At 49.1% G+C, this 19,706-nt stretch overlaps 8 protein-coding genes across 8 annotated transcripts; 4 read left to right on the forward strand and 4 right to left on the reverse strand.

The window, feature by feature from the left end:
• Positions 1 to 390: 390 nt before the first annotated feature.
• On the forward strand, positions 391 to 1,956 carry N7458_007684 (cytochrome P450; the record flags this gene model as incomplete). Its single annotated transcript, XM_056911066.1, has 1 exon — positions 391 to 1,956. The coding sequence occupies one exon, from the start codon at positions 391 to 393 to the stop codon at positions 1,954 to 1,956; it is 1,566 nt and encodes a 521-aa protein (XP_056763892.1).
• A 1,302-nt stretch (positions 1,957 to 3,258) lies between these two features.
• On the forward strand, positions 3,259 to 4,808 carry N7458_007685 (uncharacterized protein; the record flags this gene model as incomplete). Its single annotated transcript, XM_056911067.1, has 3 exons — positions 3,259 to 3,514; positions 3,579 to 4,090; positions 4,158 to 4,808. 3 exons carry the CDS (start codon positions 3,259 to 3,261, stop codon positions 4,806 to 4,808), a joined length of 1,419 nt encoding a protein of 472 aa, XP_056763893.1.
• A 1,013-nt stretch (positions 4,809 to 5,821) lies between these two features.
• Positions 5,822 to 7,553, forward strand: N7458_007686 (uncharacterized protein; the record flags this gene model as incomplete). Its single annotated transcript, XM_056911068.1, has 3 exons — positions 5,822 to 6,148; positions 6,212 to 6,982; positions 7,047 to 7,553. The coding sequence occupies 3 exons, from the start codon at positions 5,822 to 5,824 to the stop codon at positions 7,551 to 7,553; spliced, it is 1,605 nt and encodes a 534-aa protein (XP_056763894.1).
• A 98-nt stretch (positions 7,554 to 7,651) lies between these two features.
• On the reverse strand, positions 7,652 to 10,066 carry N7458_007687 (putative nitrate reductase; the record flags this gene model as incomplete). The annotated part of the gene is made up of 5 exons (XM_056911069.1): positions 7,652 to 8,039; positions 8,095 to 8,258; positions 8,316 to 8,878; positions 8,899 to 9,724; positions 9,785 to 10,066. 5 exons carry the CDS (start codon positions 10,064 to 10,066, stop codon positions 7,652 to 7,654), a joined length of 2,223 nt encoding a protein of 740 aa, XP_056763895.1.
• Positions 10,067 to 10,694: 628 nt separating this feature from the next.
• N7458_007688 (nucleotide triphosphate diphosphatase NUDT15) lies at positions 10,695 to 11,366 on the reverse strand (the record flags this gene model as incomplete). The annotated part of the gene is made up of 3 exons (XM_056911070.1): positions 10,695 to 10,856; positions 10,927 to 11,132; positions 11,267 to 11,366. The coding sequence occupies 3 exons, from the start codon at positions 11,364 to 11,366 to the stop codon at positions 10,695 to 10,697; spliced, it is 468 nt and encodes a 155-aa protein (XP_056763896.1).
• Positions 11,367 to 12,200: 834 nt separating this feature from the next.
• Positions 12,201 to 12,965, reverse strand: N7458_007689 (uncharacterized protein; the record flags this gene model as incomplete). The annotated part of the gene is made up of 2 exons (XM_056911071.1): positions 12,201 to 12,251; positions 12,309 to 12,965. 2 exons carry the CDS (start codon positions 12,963 to 12,965, stop codon positions 12,201 to 12,203), a joined length of 708 nt encoding a protein of 235 aa, XP_056763897.1.
• Positions 12,966 to 13,717: 752 nt separating this feature from the next.
• On the forward strand, positions 13,718 to 14,260 carry N7458_007690 (VOC family protein; the record flags this gene model as incomplete). The annotated part of the gene is made up of 3 exons (XM_056911072.1): positions 13,718 to 13,860; positions 13,914 to 14,076; positions 14,126 to 14,260. 3 exons carry the CDS (start codon positions 13,718 to 13,720, stop codon positions 14,258 to 14,260), a joined length of 441 nt encoding a protein of 146 aa, XP_056763898.1.
• Positions 14,261 to 14,702: 442 nt separating this feature from the next.
• Positions 14,703 to 18,822, reverse strand: N7458_007691 (amidohydrolase 3; the record flags this gene model as incomplete). Its single annotated transcript, XM_056911073.1, has 2 exons — positions 14,703 to 15,941; positions 17,230 to 18,822. The coding sequence occupies 2 exons, from the start codon at positions 18,820 to 18,822 to the stop codon at positions 14,703 to 14,705; spliced, it is 2,832 nt and encodes a 943-aa protein (XP_056763899.1).
• Between the last annotated feature and the right edge of the window lie 884 nt (positions 18,823 to 19,706).

Below are 19,706 nucleotides of genomic sequence, written 5' to 3' on the forward strand. Positions count from 1 at the left end.
CTCGGTTCGTCTCGTAGTCGATCGGCACGAAATACCTAGGCACACGCCCCATAACAGGTTGACGGGCCATAGCGCAGATCTTATGATTGTCATATTGTCCGGCTCTCTCGGCAAGATCCAAGTAGTTTCAGCGACTGGGTAAAGTGTGGTGGACTCATTAGAACAGCACAGCGACGTCGGAAACAGTGTCCAGGACTGCTGCAGATCTCCATCGCCTCGAGGTGATTATACGCACTATTCCGCACCACTGTTTCGCTGGCATGTCGCTTGGTCCTACAGATTTGTATTCATAAAGGCCATATATATACAACCCCCCACGTGTCTCACACTTGTTGTGGACATTCTTTCATACCACTGCAATTCCAACGCGCCTCCGATCCAACTGCAATCATGCTCAGTTCACTGGTCGTACTAATGTCCCAGCTGGTACTTGCCGGCAGCTTCTTCGCTTTTCTGGTATTCCCTATCTACCGTTACCTTGGAGATTCGAAGAAGCTGAGACGATATCCCGGTCCATTCCTCGCAGCTATGACAAACATGTGGATCATGTTCAAGCACTACACAGGAACTAGGACGGACACAGTTCACTCTCTGCATCTAAAACACGGCAAGATTGTTCGTATCGGGCCCAACTCCCTCTCTTTCTCGTCCCTGCAAGCAGCCAAGGATATATATGGCCACGGAACAGCAACCTCCAAGGATAAATTCTACGACTCTCTGGCAGGTATCCACCGCCAACTGTTCGATTCGATTAATAAAGAGGAACATGCAAAGAAAAGAAAGCTCTTTGCCGCCGCCTTTTCTCAAAAATCGGTTGAGGAGAAAGAGCATAACGTGAACGGTGATATCTTGGAACTCGTTCACCAATTCGACCGGCTTTGCACCGACCCGCCCAAGCTTGGACAGAATGTTTTCGACGAGCATGAACTCACCGATGCTCGACGCTGGTTTAATCTTCTCACGTTGGACCTCGCAGCCGATTTCTCATTCGGCATCAAACTGGGCTTCGTTGCCCAAGGCGACGACTTGACCACATGTGAAACCATCCGCGGCCATAAGTATCAGGAACATCCTGAAGCAGGCACCTATCCCAACCTCCAGATCATTTCGACCTTGGGATACGCTCGCCCGTCCCTTTTCCACATTAACCGCAAACTGTTCGCCTGGCATCGTGGATGGAGAGATGGACAAGTCTTTACCGACTTTACCGTCCATTTAATTCGAAAGCGAATGGCGGCGGAGACGGACGGCGAGAAACGCACCGATTTCTTCCAGGCCCTGAGCTTCACTCGCTATGGCATGCCCACCGACATGGAAATGGGCGAGCTGATCCAAGAGTGCGCCTTGCTTATGAACGCCGGAAGTGAGACCACAACGTGCGCCCTGCAAAACATCTTTCATCATCTCATTCGCCATCCACGTTGTATGCAGATCTTGTATGAGGAGCTCGAGACCGCTTTTCAAAAGGAAGAAGGGCCGGTGCCTGCTTATGACAAAATCAAGTTCTTGCCCTACCTTCGGGCCGTGATCGACGAAACGTTGCGCCTTCGCCCAAGTCTGGCGGTGGCTCTACCACGCGTCACCCCCCCAGAAGGCATGAGTATCGACGGCACTTGGGTTCCCGGCAACACGACCGTCAGTGCACCAGCGTGGACCATCCACCGGGATCCCAAATTGTTCGAGCACCCGCTCGAGTTTCGTCCAGAGCGGTGGTTAGCGGGGAATGGAGAAAAATTGCAGAAAGGCTTTATGCCGTTCAGTTTGGGTGCAAGAGCTTGTGTGGGCCGGAACATGGCTTATATGGAGTTGAGTCTCATTGTTGCGACCCTGGTTCATCGCTACCATTTCGCTCTCCCGAGCCCTCAGTGGGAACCGACCATGTATGAGTCGATGGTGATCAAGTCTGGCCCCATGCCAGTCAAGATCTGGAGACGCGCGAGCACCAGGGCAGAATAAATTCTTCCCTGTCACACAGGCTTTTTGCTAGAATAATTTTCGGGTTCCATGGTGTGTTTAGTATTTCCTGTCTCAACTGACCAGCAGGTTGACGAGCGTCAATGATATTCTATTTATGGTGGACGTAAGCTGTCGTGACACTGGTTTATCTTCCCAGTCTACTACCTATCAGGGTATCTAAGTGTATGTAATCTCAATAGACTGATGAATATGTTTCCTCTATGGATGAAATGAGCTTGCTTGCTGGGCGACTGGTTCCTCTGCGACAACCCCAACCGGCACAGTGATGGGCCGATTGTAGAGTCCATTGAGGCTGGTAATTTGTTGAGTGATTTCTGTCAGGAATGGGGTGTCGCCTCGGACAACCACTCCCCCATGCTCTTATCTCCCTGCATGCGTTTCCTAGATAGCTTCATCCACCACTCCACCTATATCGCCTCGATGGCTTCTTTCTCCCAAACCCTATTTGCCTGATGAATCTATTTACTTGGGTTCGCCTGGCCAGTGTGCTTACTACCAAGATTGAACGAGATACTTTCTATCCAGGTTAGCCGATCTCGAATCGGCGGACCGTCTCGTAAGCATTGTGGCGTTTCGATTCCGTGACTACGTGATCCTTATTGCGGGTTGCAAACCCCCACGGCTACTTCTTGCTTTTGATAAAGCCTTCAACCGTTTAAGCGGCAAGCTGTTTGAAGCAGTCTTATTTTTTTTATTTTTTACTTTTTTTAGGGTGCGTCTAGGCTATCGTACAGGTCGTACTGGGAATCGAGTTTGAGGCCATAAGAAAGCTTTCCCCAGATTCTCCCCTACCCCCGAGCGGACTAATTGCATCGTTTACCTCTACTTCACCTTCTGGACGAAAGGTTCACCTCACAATTCAAAGCAAAATCTTGGTTGAAAGTCAGGTCCCTGGAACGAGCTCTCGTAGGCATCCAATATGGACATTCAAATCTGGCGCAGAATCCCGGGGAAAAGGTTGCTCTTCATACTTCATCTCTTTTCCTCCGTGGCTTTGATCTTCGAAGGTTACAATCAAGGTAAGAATCATATTTCTGACCTTCTAGTTATTGCTAACGCTTGCTGACAACAAAACCAGGTGTACTCGGGTCGGTCAGTGGGCAGCCTGGCTTCATTTCAATGGCTGGCATAGGTGCAGATGGTATCATCACTAACAGGACGAAACAAGGGTTTATCCCCCTTTCGTAGACTTCTTAAATCGAATTCTTCTCTTAGAAGAATGTTCGCTGACATCTCTTCACCACACACAGTGGCCTTGTCGCAGTATACTATTTCGGGGCCATGTTCGGCTGCTTCCTTGGTGGCTGGGTAGCAGACAAATATGGCCGCAAACCTGGCGTTTGGTTTGGATCTTTGCTTTGTGCTACTGGCGGAGCGTTGATGGCCGCCTCACAGAATTCGAACATGTTCATCGTTGCACGCGTCGTTGCTGGCCTTGGTATTGGATTCATTAACTCGATTATCCCACCTTGGGTCTCAGAGCTCTCCCAGGCACATAACCGAGGAGCGAGCTTCGCCCTTGTCTTCGTTGCAAACTGTAAGTTTCCATTCAGACAACTTTTCCTGGGGAATAATGGTCGGATTGATAAGAGGCAAAATAGTCCTCGGTATCATCCTAGCGTATTGGATCAACTTCGGTGTTCGCAACACTGGAGAGCAGTTCCGATGGCGCTTTCCGCTCGTCTTCATGACACTGCCGTCTATAATGATTCTCCTCTCCACCACTCTTCTCCCAGACTCCCCTCGCTGGCTCATGGCCAATGACCGTGAAGACGAAGCTGTCGAAATTCTCGCCAAACTCCGAGGAGACCTTGCAAGCAATGACGCCGGTTTGGTGAACGAGGTAGCACGGTTGAAAGCAATTGTGCAGGAAAGTCATCACAAAAGAAATAATTTCCTCAACCTTGTTATCGGTCGTTACTCCGGCAGATTGCATTTAGGACGAAGAGTTTGGATGGGGTTTGTTCTTCAACAAATTACCTGTTTCACTGGTATTTTGGCTATCGCTACATACGCCGGCAACTTGTTTGCTCTTGCGGGTTTCGATGCGTACAAATCTTCATGGTTGGCTGGACTTGTCAATACCTTTGGGGTTTTTGGCACTGCTGCAGCTGTAAGTTGATGCATCTGGCTTCTTTTCCGATTTTGTCCTCCTCAATGCTGAAGCGATGATCATCTAGGCGCTCGTAATTGACCGTTTGGGCCGCATCAAATCTCTCCAAGTTTCATTCATAACCCAAGGCATGGCGCTCTTCATCCAGGCCGCCTTAATCCGCAGTGCCGAGCTCTCACCGGAGGGATCCGCCAAACGCACGAGCCTGGGAATGGCCTCGGCAGCAATGGTGTTCGTTTTCCTCTGGTGCTTCACCATGTTCAACATCGTGCCATCTTGGATTTATGCGACGGAAATCTGGCCCCAAGAGATCCGTGCCAAGGGTTACGCTTTTACAATTTTTGGATGGGCGGTCGGTTGTGGAGCAAATACGTTTATCATTCCTATCATGCTCGACAGACTGGGATGGAAAACTTTCCTGGTGTTTGGATGTTGCAACATCATCTCTATGCCGCTCGTATGGTTCTTTTTGCCGGAGGTTGCGGGGAAGCCGCTCGAGGCTGTGTCATTATTGTTCAGTGCTGACTCGGTGCTGGTGAGCGAGAACGTGAGAGAATATGAGAGAATGATGGATGAGGCTGGAGGTAGTGTGGCCGTCGCTACAAGTCGTCTGTTGGACAGTGTTGACCGAGAGAATGGTGAGCCTGAAAAGAGAAGAATTAGCTCTACGAAGGAAGAGCCGTCTATGATTCATGTGGAGGAAATAAATGTCTGCTAGAACTCTTATGATTGGGGAAACAGTGCCATGACATTGTACCCTTCTGCGCAGCTATATCCAGCCCAAATCTAATTATATATCCTCCTAGCCCTATGCCCTTCGTCTTTTCCGGCGTGTTTACTTTTCTGGCGCAGCCTCTGCACCCCCAACGGAGGCTGCGATGACCCAATCTTTGAGAGTGAATAACCCGAGGGCGGAGGGATAGACGAGACGAATAAGCGGATGAGTGTAGGTGATGAGGACCTGACTAAATTGTGACAAGAGCCTATTCTTTGGGAAAAGAGTGCATTCCGCAGCGAATACTGAGACTGGGGAGAAGAGAGAAGGAAGAAGTGCTGGTGGTGCACTGCTTGCTCTCATATCCTTCGGTCTCCGCCAATCAGATCACTCAAAACTAGCAGGTCTATCTATACACAGTTTCCCAGCGTCACATAAATGAGGGAATGAGGGGGCTCTAGGGGCGCAATGCCCTTACTACCGGTCCTACAGCCCTTTCCTCACCCGAAATCCTTGTTTCTTGGGGATGGCCAGCGTGGGTTCGATCCCTGATGTGGCGCCCTGGTATGTAAGGACAAAATAAAAAACAATTTCCGCCATACTTTTCTGGCGCAAATAAGTATACGAGGGCACGGATCATGTCTCCTCGGCTCCAGCTCACTGAATCCAGTGGACCATCGTCTCAAGTTCGTCTCGACCGGAGCATAGCAATTCATTGAACCAATAAGCAAGTTTAGGTCAATGACCGAGCGAGACGAGTAGACCCTGAAAAATGCGGGGAAGCGGGGAAATAGGCGTTTTGCCATTCTAGCGTTTAACTTTAAGAATAGCCGAACTGGATTGCACGTCGAAATGCATAGGAACCGTGCAGAGAGAGCATCTCTGCTTTACTTAAATCAGTTAGATCTGGCGTATGAGACAACGACCACGACGAGGGATAACATCGTTCCAAATCTAAGACCGATATAATATATTATTCATCAATCCTTATTGTCTCATCCTTACCCCAGTGAGCTATGGCCCACAAGTTCTGGGAGCGCATGAGCGGCGCTCAACTCGTCTTCATGGTCAACTTCGTCGTAGCCTGGGGCGTTTTCTTCGAAGGATGGAATCAGGGAAACATGGGTTTTGTCAACAGCGCCCCTACATACCAGTTGAAAATGGGTCTGGGACCCGGTGATGGTACCGTTACTAACCCGACCAGAGAGGGTGGCATCGTCGCGATCTATTACCTCGGGGGAACAATTGGCGGGCTCTGGGGCGGTCACATTGCTGACAAGTATGGTCGTGTAAAGGCGCTTATATTGGGTGCGCTATTTGTTCTACTTGGTGGATCGCTGATGGTGGGTAATCCCGACTTCCACTGAATGGCATCTCATTAGAAGGCTTATATATATATGTACCAGGCCACAGCGGAAAACATCGCCTGGATGTGCTGTTCCCGCGTCATCGCCGGGCTCGGCGTCGGCTTCTTTATCGGCATCATCCCCGTCTGGTCCTCCGAGATCACCTCAGCTCGCCGCCGCGGCTCTCACTTCTCCCTGCTTTGGTGCGGTAACTTCCTCGGCATCTTCTGCGCCTACTGGGTCGGATATGCCCTTTCATTTGTGGACGGAGGCAACTCCACAATTCGCTGGCGACTGCCCCTCGCTTTGCAGGTGGTTCTCCCCGCTATCATGATCCCTGCCATCTGGGTGCTGCCCGAGTCGCCGCGCTGGCTGATAAAGGAAGGGAGGAATGAAGAGGCCTTGAGGATCATCGCTGTCTTGCGCGGGGACGGGAACGCAGATCATCCGGACGTGAAGCGAGAATATATCGATATCCTGAAGACATTCGAGGAGGATAAAAGACTGGCGGATTTCGACTCGTACTGGCGCCTCGCAACGGATTACAAAGAAGGCGGTTTACATTATGGCCGTCGTGCGTTGCTGGCGTTTGGAATTCAGATTCTGGTCGAGGTCGGCACGGGCATTGCCCTCACGACTATCTATGCACCGACGGTATTCAAGCAGGCCGGATTTAGTACGGCGAAGATAGGCTGGCTATCTGGCCTGAATGGCGCAATGGGTCTGGCCGGCACTGCTGTCGCAGCATTCTTCTGCGACCGCTTTGGAAGACGGATGAATCTGATGGTGGGAAATACCCTGTTGGGTACGTGGATGTGGATTTACGCAGGGGTGAGTTACGCACCTCGTACCTAAATCTGTCAATACATGAAAAGAAACTCACAGATGATTATAGCTCTCTAAGGGTGCCCTCGACCATCCCGACCAACAATCTTCATACGGGTCGGCCGCCTCTGCCATGATCCTCATCTTCACCTTCACGCTGTGTGTCTTCTGGATGATCCCCTGTTTTATCTACGCGGCCGAGATCTTTCCCACCGCGCTCCGCGCCAAGGGTAACGGGTTTCTCGTCGCCGGATGGGGACTCGGCATTGGCAGTGGGGTGCTGTGGTTCCCGATCGTGGTGCAGAAGCTCGGATATAAGACCTTCTACATCTTTGGCGCGGCTAATTACGTCTGGATTGCAGTGATATATTGTTTCTTCCCAGAGACGGCGGGAAGATCGCTGGAGTCGATTGACTTGCTGTTCCGCTCCGACTCGTGGTTAGCATGGCGTAACGAGAAGGATTATGAAAGATTGGCGAAGGAGCATGAGGAGGGCGTTGCGAGAGGTGTGGAGCTGTTTGAGAAGGCTGGAATTGTTGGGCATAGTGTTGAACAGAAGGAGAGAGAGCAGGTCTAGACCTATCCCATTGGTAGGCTGCGGCAAAGCCCAAAAAGCCCATTTTTGCATAAATCTAGGTCTTGGCGTTCATAAAGCCGCTGATTCATCTTAATTAATTAGTTACCGTTAACTACATAATCGTCATGAATGCTTTCAAACTCGTCGGTGGTATCAAAATGCACCTTGCCTGCATGCGCCATAATCGGTGCCTTGCCACCAGGATGCCACTCAAGCACGCTCGTGGCATCGTAGACCTTGCCGTTGATGACGATCCAACAGTCATCTTCTTTTTTATGCTTTTCAATCTCTTCGCGCGTGAACTGCTTCTGTGGGGATGCCACTTCATGTTTGATTTTCTCAATCTGGTTCTCCGTCGAGGGCTGCATCCATCCTCCCTTTCCAGTCCCAGGTTCGCATGGGTGTCGGAAGTAAAGCGTTATGCTACCAGACTCTCCATCGTGGACAATCTCCGGGCGCACGGTATACCAACAATTGTTCATCATACTTGATAGTGTCAGATAGGCGTTCTGGGATAACTGTTATAGCAATGGTGGCTTACCCCATTATGTTCCATGCGGGCTTTTCTGGCTGTGTGTTTTTGAAGACGTTGAAGCAGCGGACGACTATGCTCTCAGCTCGAACAAGATGTGACAATCCAACGTCCACATGCCAATGGATCCACGTCCAGAACTTTCTCCCATGACGGACTGGATATTCAGGGAACTGGTCAAGATTTAGTGGCTCGAAACGCTACCTGCAGTGGCAGATGCATAAACTCACCTTTCGAACACAGTATAGCCACGTCTCCCCGCCGTCTAAACTGACCTCTACCCTCTGGACTTCATGACCACCACCATCGTATGCAATCCCTGAAATTCGGTAGCTCTGATTACTATTCACATCAGAAAGGCGCATAGTCTCGCCATGCGCGGGCTTGACAATGATCGAGTTTAGATTTTGCTCGTTACAGGCTGTACTTGGGTGGTTGAACATGATATGAGCAAACTCCGAGTCCATATCACGAACGAAACCAGGCAGAACACGGTTGTCCCAGATATGATAGTGGCTGTCATTCTCCTCCTCGGAGGCCCAAATCCTATGAAGCCATTTGACACAACGGCCCCCAACGAACCCAGGAATCAACAATCGCACTGGGTAGCCGTGGTCGGGCGGTACTGGGACGTTGTTCATTTCATAGGCCAGGATCACATCGTTGTCAGGATCCATGGCATATGCCAGTGAGATAGACGTGGCATACTTGCCCTCACTAAGCTCATCTGCACCTTCGAAATGTACCCAGCGCCGAACTCCATCGTTTCGAGTGCAATCATCTTCGAAGCCAGCTGCGGAGAGCACGTCACACAGGAGAGGACCTTTCCAAAATGCACAACTAATGGCGCCAGCGCCCCAGTTGAAACCTTGGACTTTCTGATCATGTTCAGTTCTTTCCGGCGGTTGCCGTCACAGGCCAGCGCCACTGCAATGTTGATCGCTTCAAATTCATTTTGCAGATCGTCCATTGAAAGAACTAGTTTACCGTTCCCAACGTCAATCCTATGGGTTTCCCACAGAAGATGTGGCACTGGTCCATGGTTGCGAATGTAATGGAGTTGATTTGGGGTGATGAGGCCCGCGTCAAAGAGGGCCGCCAGCTCGGGCTCGCAGTTGAGAGGGTGCTTGCCTGTCAGACGGATGAGATTGGTAGATCGAGGGATCCAGTTGTCCGGGGTGAATTGATCGGCCTCATCAATAGAGATATCTTGTTCCTTTGCTGGTTCGATGGGAGATTTCGCATTGCCATCGTTCTCTTGAATAGTTCGCATCAAGTCGCTCTCCGCTTGTAGCAGGCGCAGTAGAGAAAGTTCCTGGGGTGAGTACTTGTCCTGCAAACTTTGTTGTTCATCCTTCTTCTTGTTGCTGTCGTTTTGATTTTTCTCGTCTTTGGAGTCAGTTGCGTGGGCCTCGTGGTGTGTCTCATTTTCACCGCGACCTCGTCGCCATTCATGTTCTTTTTGTGGGAGTTGACTATCATCTTCCTGCTTAGATTCCTTCTTTTTCTCTTCGGCCTCTTGCTCTCGCCTTTTCACATTGATTGGCCAGTCTTGCTTGTACTTGATAAAAACCTCGTTAGTCTGAAGCACATAGCGCCAGCCTTTTGGATGATTTTCAGGGAACCTCAAATGATAGTCCTAGGAGTGAATCAGTTATGGACTGAATCGCTAAAAACCTCGGAGTCTCTAGATACAAACCTCTTGTTTCGCCATGAACTCGCGGACATCCAGCAGTTTGCGATGCTTTAGCTCAGTGCTAAGCTCCTCAGCTTCTTTCTTTGCCAGGGCAAGAAATTCACGCTGTCGCTCCGTATCCCCTTCATCTCCAACATGGGTGTACCCCGGATGCCGATCATTGTGATCGCGAAATCCGATTCGATGGTTATGAGTCTTCGTCCAGTCGGGTTCATTCTGGATCTCATCCTTGGAAGAGCCACCATGACGGCGGTTGGGACGAGTGTGGTGTGGTTTTGCTGTCATTGTATGATCGTGGAATGCCTGCTCAACAGGCACGACGAAGGGTGAATAAAGGCTTCTATGCACGTGTCAAAGCACTGAGGAAATGGAATTTGTTTGATTGTTCTGAACCAACAGACCAAACAAGTCTCCATGCCTCGTCCGGCCCGTCCAGATATCAGAATGACGAACACCACCATGAAACTCTATCTTTCAACGTCATTTCCCCCACGTAAAACCCATTGGGTTGAAAGGTTATTTTTGTTTCAGCTTGCTTGGCATAATTGCAATGGTTCAATTATCCTCACCGCTATAAGACGAATAACCACCCTTACGCAACGATAGCAACTAAGATATCTGCAAGGAGTGGCTAAGTCAATGCCACTGCATGAGATGAGATTTTCCTAACGCAAAAGAGCAGATGTTGTAATCCTATCTTCAGTCACATAAAGCCAAGTCATGGGCAATGCCAGGAAATCCGAACATCGTAGTCCTCTGCATCTACGTAGCAGTGTTCTTAATTCTTGGTATAAATTTGGCTGAGGAGTGGCTGCATTTCATGATTTCGTCTAATGGTATTTTTCTTTTCTATTTTCCAAAATCATTTTATGATGCGTAGATTACTTTTCATGATGCCCATGCAATTTTTCCCTTATAGACGGAAGTCGGGTCTCTGCTCGATTAGACTCAGCAGAGGCAGGAATAGCTCTCTCCCAGTATAACTCGATCCAGCGCTCAATTGTGATTGTCCCTCGGCCCGCAGCTCATCCCACAAAGTCCACTCCCAGGCTGAGCACTTCTCAGGCTCCATGATCTTGATTTCCAGTTAGTCACGCAAAATCAACGGGCTAGAGACGCAAGACATGACTTGTGCTGACACTTACCTGTGGCTGATCGGATTCATTGCTGACAACGGCTGCCATGAATATGGTAACGTAGTGTTTACCTTCAGTTTTGAAGACACTGTTCGTGGCAGTCAAGAACCGGATACCACGAATTTTTAGACCTGTCTCTTCGAGGATTTCACGTTCCGCGCAGGTCTCGAAGGACTCGCCGTACTCCAGGTGACCACCTGGCAAGGCCCACGTATCTAGAAACGCATAAATGTGTTAGAAGTGCTTTTGAACTTATTTACCTCATTTTTCTGTTGAGATATCCGATACAGGGAAAAACTGCCTCGGGGGGGGGAAAACGGGTTAGGAGCTGGGCCACGGAGTGACTCACTTGCGCCATGGCTGCCTTTTCGCTTTCCGAGGACAAATTTCCCCTCGGCGTTCAGAACGAAGACACCAACACCAATTCTGGGCTCCGCTGTTGAAGTCATGATGGAATGATATTGTCTAGTATCTTCGTCGTTGATCGACTGTGACGAGATTTGATCTGCAAGGGACTTGGTTAAGTGGGGCGCAGCGAGCGGGCGGGGTACCAGACAGGATCGGAGAATGAGAGGAAAACCAGCGCCAAGTCGAAGCAAATCATGGAAATTGGGGTTAATATATGATCAGGTTGGTTATGGAGACTAGTGGCTGTGCTTTGAGGCAGCAGCATGGCCTCAAAGATACGGGAATAGGCCTTAAGTCCAATGACTCAAGGCTGATTCAATGTGTAGATTCTTCGTGGCGCCCCACGCTGTCTAAGCCTTCATCCCCAAAGCGTATCAAAGATGAGAGCTACCTGAGCATCACTCAAGTCAGATAGATTGTTAATTTGAATTCTGCTTGTAGTAGTAATTTAATCTGTCCGCTTCATAACAAAACTATACAAATCTAGATTCTGGGGCAACCGCTATCAACTGCGAAACGGCCAGCTACCTACCTTTTAGGCAGCAAACCGCAGATGGCTCGCAGTCGTGTCGTATATAATCAATAAGATACATCGTGATTATATGTTATTGGTTCCCGATATATTCTTCTTTGAGCAGTTGAAATCCCCAAAAGACGCGCAGAAGGCTTGCCCACCGCCACGCGATGTTGGTCAGTGGCCGGAAATCCCCATACAATGCAAGCATCAAGAACAGTAGCGACTGGAAAATTCTTAGAAAACGTTGATTCGTAGCGTATTTCGCCGATAAACAGGTGAGAAAACCGAATGAGGAGTGAAGATAAACCACCACAATCTGTTACATGCCTTTCCCTTTCCCTCATACACTCCGGCTACTTTACTCTGCTCCATAGGTCCATTCGAACATGATAATTGCAATCGCAGCCACCTACCTCAGCCATAAGCATATGAAATATATGAAATCGATGCGATCAAAAAGACGTACCAAGGAGGAATCCACACCAGCCACAATCGGTAAGTCCATAGCAGGTCGAAGATTCTTGCGCCGTGACTTAGGCAGCAGAGCCAACGTGTTATTATGATGGATACTCTCATAAACCCCAGCAATCCTCCTATCTCCATCGATAATATCGTATCTAGCCATAACATCGCCACATGGCGACACAAGAAGGGTCATATCCTTATCGTCATCGCGCTTCGTATCGTTCGCCGCCATATTTCGAAACGAGAACTTCATACTTTTGTTGTTACCTCCCCATCGCGGTTCTCCCTCAGCGAGTTTGATATTACCACCTCCAGGCATCGTGATAAACCATGAATAAGGTCGACCGAGTAGAACCTTGGTATGGAGTTCGAACAAAGGCAGGCCCGAGGCGTCGTGGAATTCGCGACAGACGCGATCGCCATATTTGCGACCGGACACTGTGTATACGGTCTCTTCGTCTTCCGTGGTGATTGTGTATGCAGCGACAGACCGAGCATTCCCGTTTGGCTTGAGCACGAGAGTCGTCTTGGCAGGAACGATGGATTCTATGCGAAGGGCGATTTCCCGGTCGGGTGGTCTCATTGATCTGCGGGGCTTAGGCTTAAAGCCCTTAGAGTGAAGCGACATCCGCGCATCTGAGTATGAGGTGTAGGACATGGTGACGATAGTGGTTATTAGAAGGTCTTATGAAAGCGTATCTTTCGATACGACTGGATGGAGGGCTATTCGAGCTATTATGTTGGAGTGGACGTTAAATGTCGCATAGGTTGAGGTTGAGCAGGATGAGGTATTTCTATGGTTGCGCCCCATGACTATTACATCGTTGGTCCCGGGGGCCGTTTTGATTCGTGCCCTCCTTTGCCCTCCTTCGTCCAGATCGGGGCGAGAAAATGCGCGGCGGTAGATTGACCGGGCGCATGTTTTAGCCAGGGTAGGGCTGGCCTGTCTGCCACGGTCGCATTTTTCTTATCTATTGACGGTTAAATCGGAAGAGCTGGGCGAGAGTGGAGAAGCCTTGGATATTGCCAAGAGGAGGCTTAACTTTGGATGACCATTCCTGGTTTCTTTAGAATCAAAACATCTTATCCAAGGTGGCGGGTTTCACTGGTTACCAGTTTACCCACCTAGTCCTCTCAATGAGATTTTCCAGAATCAGGCCTTACGCTTGATCAACTCCCATTCGGGTCGTTTCCGGTCCAGCTTATCGGTCGCATATATCACTTGTTGCCTGGCATGTCGTGCCATCGTAATGCAGAGCAGAGCACGTAGCCGATCTCGGGTATTGCGTAGAGCAAAATTGGGGGCACGGGCGGACGAGCCGATGAGTAATGCGCCTTGTCAGCCCTGTAATCGCATCAATTCTCTTCATTTCCTCGGAGCTCACCAAATTCACATACCTATCCTTTGTAATGGCGGCTAAATTTGCAGTCAAATCCTTGGACCACCTGGTTCTCACAGTGCGCTCCATCCCAGAGACGGTGGCCTTCTACACTACCCACCTAGGGATGCGGCACGAAGTCTTTTGCTCACCCGCCAACCCCGCCGTCCAAAGGTTGGTTCCAATCCAGACACAGATAAACGCAGATTGAAACTAACCTTTATCAGAAATGCTTTGATTTTCGGAAGTCAAAAAATCAATCTTCATCAATCTGGGAAAGAATTTGAGCCTAAGGCTCAGAATGTTCAACCTGGAAGTGCAGACCTGTGCTTTTTGACGGATGAGAAAGTTGAGAAGGTCTTACGTGCTTTCCAGGAAGCTAAGATCGAGGTATCGTTATCAGATATTCTTCATCCGTATTTCATACTAACTTTTATAGGTCTTGGAGGGTGCCAAGATTGTAGACAGGACCGGGGCCGTGGGGAAGATTCGAAGCGTCTATGTCAGGGATCCCGATGGGAACCTTATCGAGTATGAAGATTTCCCATGCTTTTCTTATGGACAATTCAACTAACTTCAGTGAAAGAATCTCTAATTATGCCTGAGTAATCCTAGGCTATACTTCCTACCTGAAGACAAATCTTGTAGAACGTGGGCGATAAACTTCATTGGTGAATCAGTCCATGAATATACACAAATTTTACTGTCATCCACAAATATCCTAAGCCCAAAGCGACCAAGTGTGAACTCCTAACTCATTATCATACAAAACTAGTCATGTACGAACGATCTAACTCGCATTACAACCAGGACATAGGGGCCTGCGAAATCGAGACAAGGACGGATCCTGTCGCCAGGAACAGCCTCCTTTCCACCAGTAACGTTCAACAACCTTAACTGGCCAGCTCTTGGTTGTCCACTAATTGTGCAGGACTGCTTCTCCCAAGTAATATGGCCCGGCACTGTATGTCTCCATTGTAGCCCTAACCTCCGACACCGTCCGCACGCTATCAGGCTCATTTAGGAAAGCCATCTGCGTCAACAGGATACAAAGGAGCAAACCGATAAACAGCTCCTTGATACGATACGATGCCAGTACTCTTGTTGACCTCGATCCCCGTATCCACATGCTCAAAAGACCCAACATGTGGAGGCTCGAGCGCGTCCAGTATAAACTTCTTCATAGGGATATCCGGGACAAGTTTGGACAAGATAACAAGAAGCTCCAACCATCCAACGAGGAGTCGATACTCCCGACTAACTGAGCAGTTGTACCCGCGCCGTGTGATAACTTGCTGGACCCCCTCGGTTTTCATAGCCTGGACATCGTCGATATATGGCTTTATATCCGCTGTGACGGCATAGTTCCCGGCAATGTTAAGCATATATTGCGCCACTTCGACGAGAATCCAAAGTCTGGGCTGGAAATCCGGATACCTCCATTCAAATCCACACTCTCGCATTAGCACTGGTGTTCGCATAAGCATTCTGTTGGTATACTCCCTCTCGGCCGGGGTCCGTGCACCCTGAGGGAGACAAGTCCAGTCAGTCCAGACATAGGTCCATTGCTGAGTAGAGAGGTCCTGGTGAACGAGCTTGAAGTCTTCGTCTCGCGGATCGGGTGCTTCTCGGGTACGCCAGAAGTGACTAACGTAAAAGCAGTCTTTCTTGTTGACGTAGCCTTCATCCATAGGTAGGAGGACGTACTCGTCAAGGCGGTTAACATCCCATTTTATAAACTGAGTCTGCGTCATGAATGACTCTCGACGTTGGAAAAACCAGAACATTATTCGGGACCGGAAGAGGTCATCGATCGAGTCAAAGCTCCTCAAGGCCGTCGAGAGCCTGGAAACAGAGCCCGTGACATCTGGGTCATCAGCATAGGTCAGAGAATTCCAGGCAACTATGCTTCGTTCTACTAAGCTTGTAAAATCGCGGGCGCTGTCTGATGTTCCTTGTTTTGAAGCCTGGGTGACGAGATTTCTGTCTTTGTTGGGATCTGCCCTTTTTTGCCCAGTGTCTATTTCCTGCCGCGCCACTGTAGGTGTGCTGGATTGTATGGCCTTTTTACCGCATTGTGTGCAGAATGGCGTCGTGACTGTTATACCGCATTGCCCGCAGATAGAGGACTTTTGACTGGGCCCTCCTACCTTCTGACCACACTTCGTGCAGAAAGGTGTCGTGACTATTATTTTGCATTTATCGCAGATGGAATTGTCGCCGGATCCTCCAAAGCCAAAAGACCCGTAGAATCTCTAAAGGTGTGCGTCAACGATGCTATTTTAACGAAACAACATTTTCAAAGTCGAATAATAATGAGAGTGGTTTCTATCGCCGCCGTGTTCGGCAATATCCACCCACACGAGCCAAAAGAGCAAGTATCAGCTTACATTGCTTTGATTGTTCGACTTATTTGAGGGAATCATTCTGGCGGGTTGTCGAAACAAAGCTCGAATTTGAGTGATGCAAGAAGACTTCCGGAGATGAGTTCGTTGAATCTTCCAGGCTTGGGGCATCTGTTTCTTATGTACTTGGGATGAACTGGGGCTGACGAGTGCTCGTATTCAGCCGCGTCTTAGCGGCTTCATTCGACAAGCATAGTAGTGATTATAGCGATCTTAAGTGCGGGGCAGGGCAGACATTGGTTGTTGCCTCTACAGAGAGAGAAGACTGCGGATCGGCAGTCACCAAAGGTCAATGCTACTTCCGGACTGGGCGAATTATAGTATGCTTTATCTTCAATCTACCAATTACTACATGTTACAGATTGGCAAGGCTCACAAGGCAACCACGGCGGCTCGGCCCCCACTAGATAGAGCCCTACAACTATATCAGCTTTTAAGCTTTGAGCTTTGAGCTTCATGCCCATGCTATCACCACGATATACCATCCTAGTGTACGTGGTGCTTACATGCCTCCATGACTATAAAAGTTCATCGAGAAATATTCATGTCGGGTTTCTGGGTTTCCGGACGAGTTTTTGAGTTTCTAGCTTTGTTCTCACATTACCTGACCATGATCATGTTCTGTCACGACAATCAGGACTTTAGGTTGACGACTGACAAGCGAGCAGAATTGTGGTGGTAATGACTTTACCTCATTAGGGACGTAATATAATAAATCTGTAATGATACATCGAATCCCTTCTCACTCTCTCCTCGCTTCACTTCCACTTCGTTTTTGTCAAAGCGGGCTGAACCGGTATAGACTAGTATGCATATAGCCCAATGAGAACTACCGGAATCATCAGATGAAAGATTGATTGATTGAAGAATGAAACAACTGAAACGAATAGGAAAAGGGGCAGGTTGAGCTGTCCCATGGCGGTGTAACTGAGTATTCAAGTGACAATACCGATGTCGTGGTGTTACCCGCATATTACATACAAACACATACTGTAGGGAAAATGGGCTGGTTATGGACCAATCCCATGTCACTGTAAGAAACTCTCCACTTTTCCACGACAGCTTTTCACTTTGGAGAATGCTTAATCTGTCCGCCGATAATAGTATAAAGAGGCTGAAAATCACGGATTTCACAAACTTCGGCAACTTCAAAGGGATCCTTACTCCAAAGGGTTAGATCGGCAAAACTTCCCACACGAAGACTACCTCTTGTTTCAGACTCTTTCAGCATTTTTGCCGCAGCCGTCGTATGTAGGGCAATTGACTCGGAGACGCTTATAGCATGTTCCGGGCCTCGAACTCCAGCTACCGTCTGGCGAGTCGACATGCCCCAGATAGATCGCATCGCCCCAAACATACCGACGGGATAATCCGAACCACCGGAAATATCGGCACCCAAGTTCAGCCACTGCCGAGCCGGAAACAGACGGTTGACTCTCTCCACACCCCAGTAAGTTTCTTGAACACCGGCAATATCGTGAAGTAAAGGTTGTTGAATGGTAATAGCAATCCCAAGGGCCACCGCCCGTGCCTGTTGTGCAGGAGTGGCGAGACCTCCGTGTTCCATGACCAGGGTGCCATTGGACAGGTGAGGGTGGCGTCTCAATAATACTTCGTAGACGTCCAGAAGGCGTCGAACCGCACGGTCTCCATATGCATGTGTTCCGATACGCCAACCTCGGCGAATCACTGCATCCATTGCCTCAACAAGCTCCTCAGTATCCCAGAGGAGGCGACCGCAAGCTTCATGACCAGCACATCCACAATTCTGATTAACATACGGTTCTTCTGTTGCCCCAGCTTCTATCCCTCCATCGATCATAAATTTCACTCCCCAGATCGAAAACCAGGGGTCGGTCTGCAGATGTCTCCATTGCTCCATCTCGGATAGAATTTGGTCCACGTCGCTCACTGTTGACAATCCCAAGGTAGATACTAGAGCGCGGACACGAACATTCAACCTGCCGGCATCGTGAGCGGCTTTCAAATACGCCAGATCTGCTACTGGTACAAAGCAGTCGCGCACGCAGCCAATACCAGTGGCAGCGTATTTTCGGGAAGCCCTGTCAAGACCAGAAACACGCCTCTCCAAGCTGACAGGAGGCCGAATGCATTCGATGAGCTTGGTCGCAGAATCTTGAAGGAGCCCATTGAGCTTTCCCTCCCTGTTAATGCCGATAATCCCACCAAGGGGTGGTTGAGTAGCAGGGGTGATGTTGGCGAGTGCCGCTGCGCAAGAATTTATCACAATGTTGTGACCGCCCCTTCTCACAACAATTGGATGAATGTTACTGACTTCATCTAGCTCTTGCAGAGTAGGAAAGCGATGCTCCTTCAAATTGAACTCCTGCCAGTCGGCTGTAGTTGTTATCCATTGACCAGGTTCAGTCTGTGACGCACAATGGCGGATCAAATTCAACAGCTCCTTGATGTCTTTTGCAGCGTGAACGGGCACATCAAATTCGCTCAACCCAGCGAATATAAGATGTGTATGTGTATCATCAAACGATGGCAGCACAGTGGCGGTTGGTTCGTCGATTACCCGAGTAGCGTGTCCAATACAGCTGTCCAGCCCATGTATGACCTGAGAGAAAGCCCATATATGCTGCCCGCGGATTGCTACAGCTTTTTGTAAAGGTATGTCAGGGTGGAGAGAATAGATTTTCTGCGCTCGAATTAAGATATCGGCTTTGATATTCTCCAATCCTGAGAGTGGTTTTGCGTCAGCCATGCTGAAGTGAATATAAATTTTCCGTTGAACCGGCGAAGACGGTAATTTTGAGCATTCGTTGCCTTTACAGGAGTATCTGTCCATGATTAGAACAAGAGTAATTTCCACCATTCCACCCAGTTGAACTTTCAGAAATGTGGCTTACTTGGGTGGCAATGATGTGACAGCTCAGAGTTTCGAAGGGCGACCTTGTCCGTTGGCGGGCAGTAACGAAGATATGTTTTCCGAAATGGTAAATAGGAAACGCCTATTTTCGTACGTTAGTTTTCTAGTTTTCTAAGGTGAAGGATCATTTTAATGCTGCCTTATAGGTCAGGGAGAATGTGAACTCGGCCCGCAAATGTCGGATAACGCACCAGTATCGGGTCAGACACAATTGGTTCTCAGCTTCGCTCTCGGAGCTTCGGAGCCCCGAGCCCCGACGTGCGCTTGATTGATTAAGCTATCCGAACTTAACGATATATTGACTGTATGCCATGGTGTACTTCGTCACCTTCAACGATTGAAGGACCACTTTGATAATATCGGCCCTCAAACACAGGTCACCTGGGAGCGAATGGGCTGGGGAGTGGAGGAACTGGCAGGGATCAAAGGGAAATTTTCGTTGCACATACAAGTGTTGAATTTATTGAACACGAATCTGTTACGGTGGGTACATATGATTATGGCCTTTAGCCTTAGAGGAAGAGTTTGGGACACTTCGCTAAAACTCCAGCAGATCATCTCATGAAAATGTGGAACAAATGTTGAAGACCTTCATCAGCGAGATTCGCAGCGGCAAGCGTGAATCGGCGGCGATGTCTAGTGCATCGACTGGATCACTTCTGATGAAAAAGAGGCATGGAGAAGCGTGCAGAGGGCAATACAAAGCATCGGCATTACTC

This window comes from Penicillium daleae (genome assembly GCF_028827525.1).
Source record: "Penicillium daleae strain IBT 16125 chromosome Unknown utg000007l_segment0_segment0, whole genome shotgun sequence".
Classification (NCBI taxonomy): domain Eukaryota; kingdom Fungi; phylum Ascomycota; class Eurotiomycetes; order Eurotiales; family Aspergillaceae; genus Penicillium; species Penicillium daleae.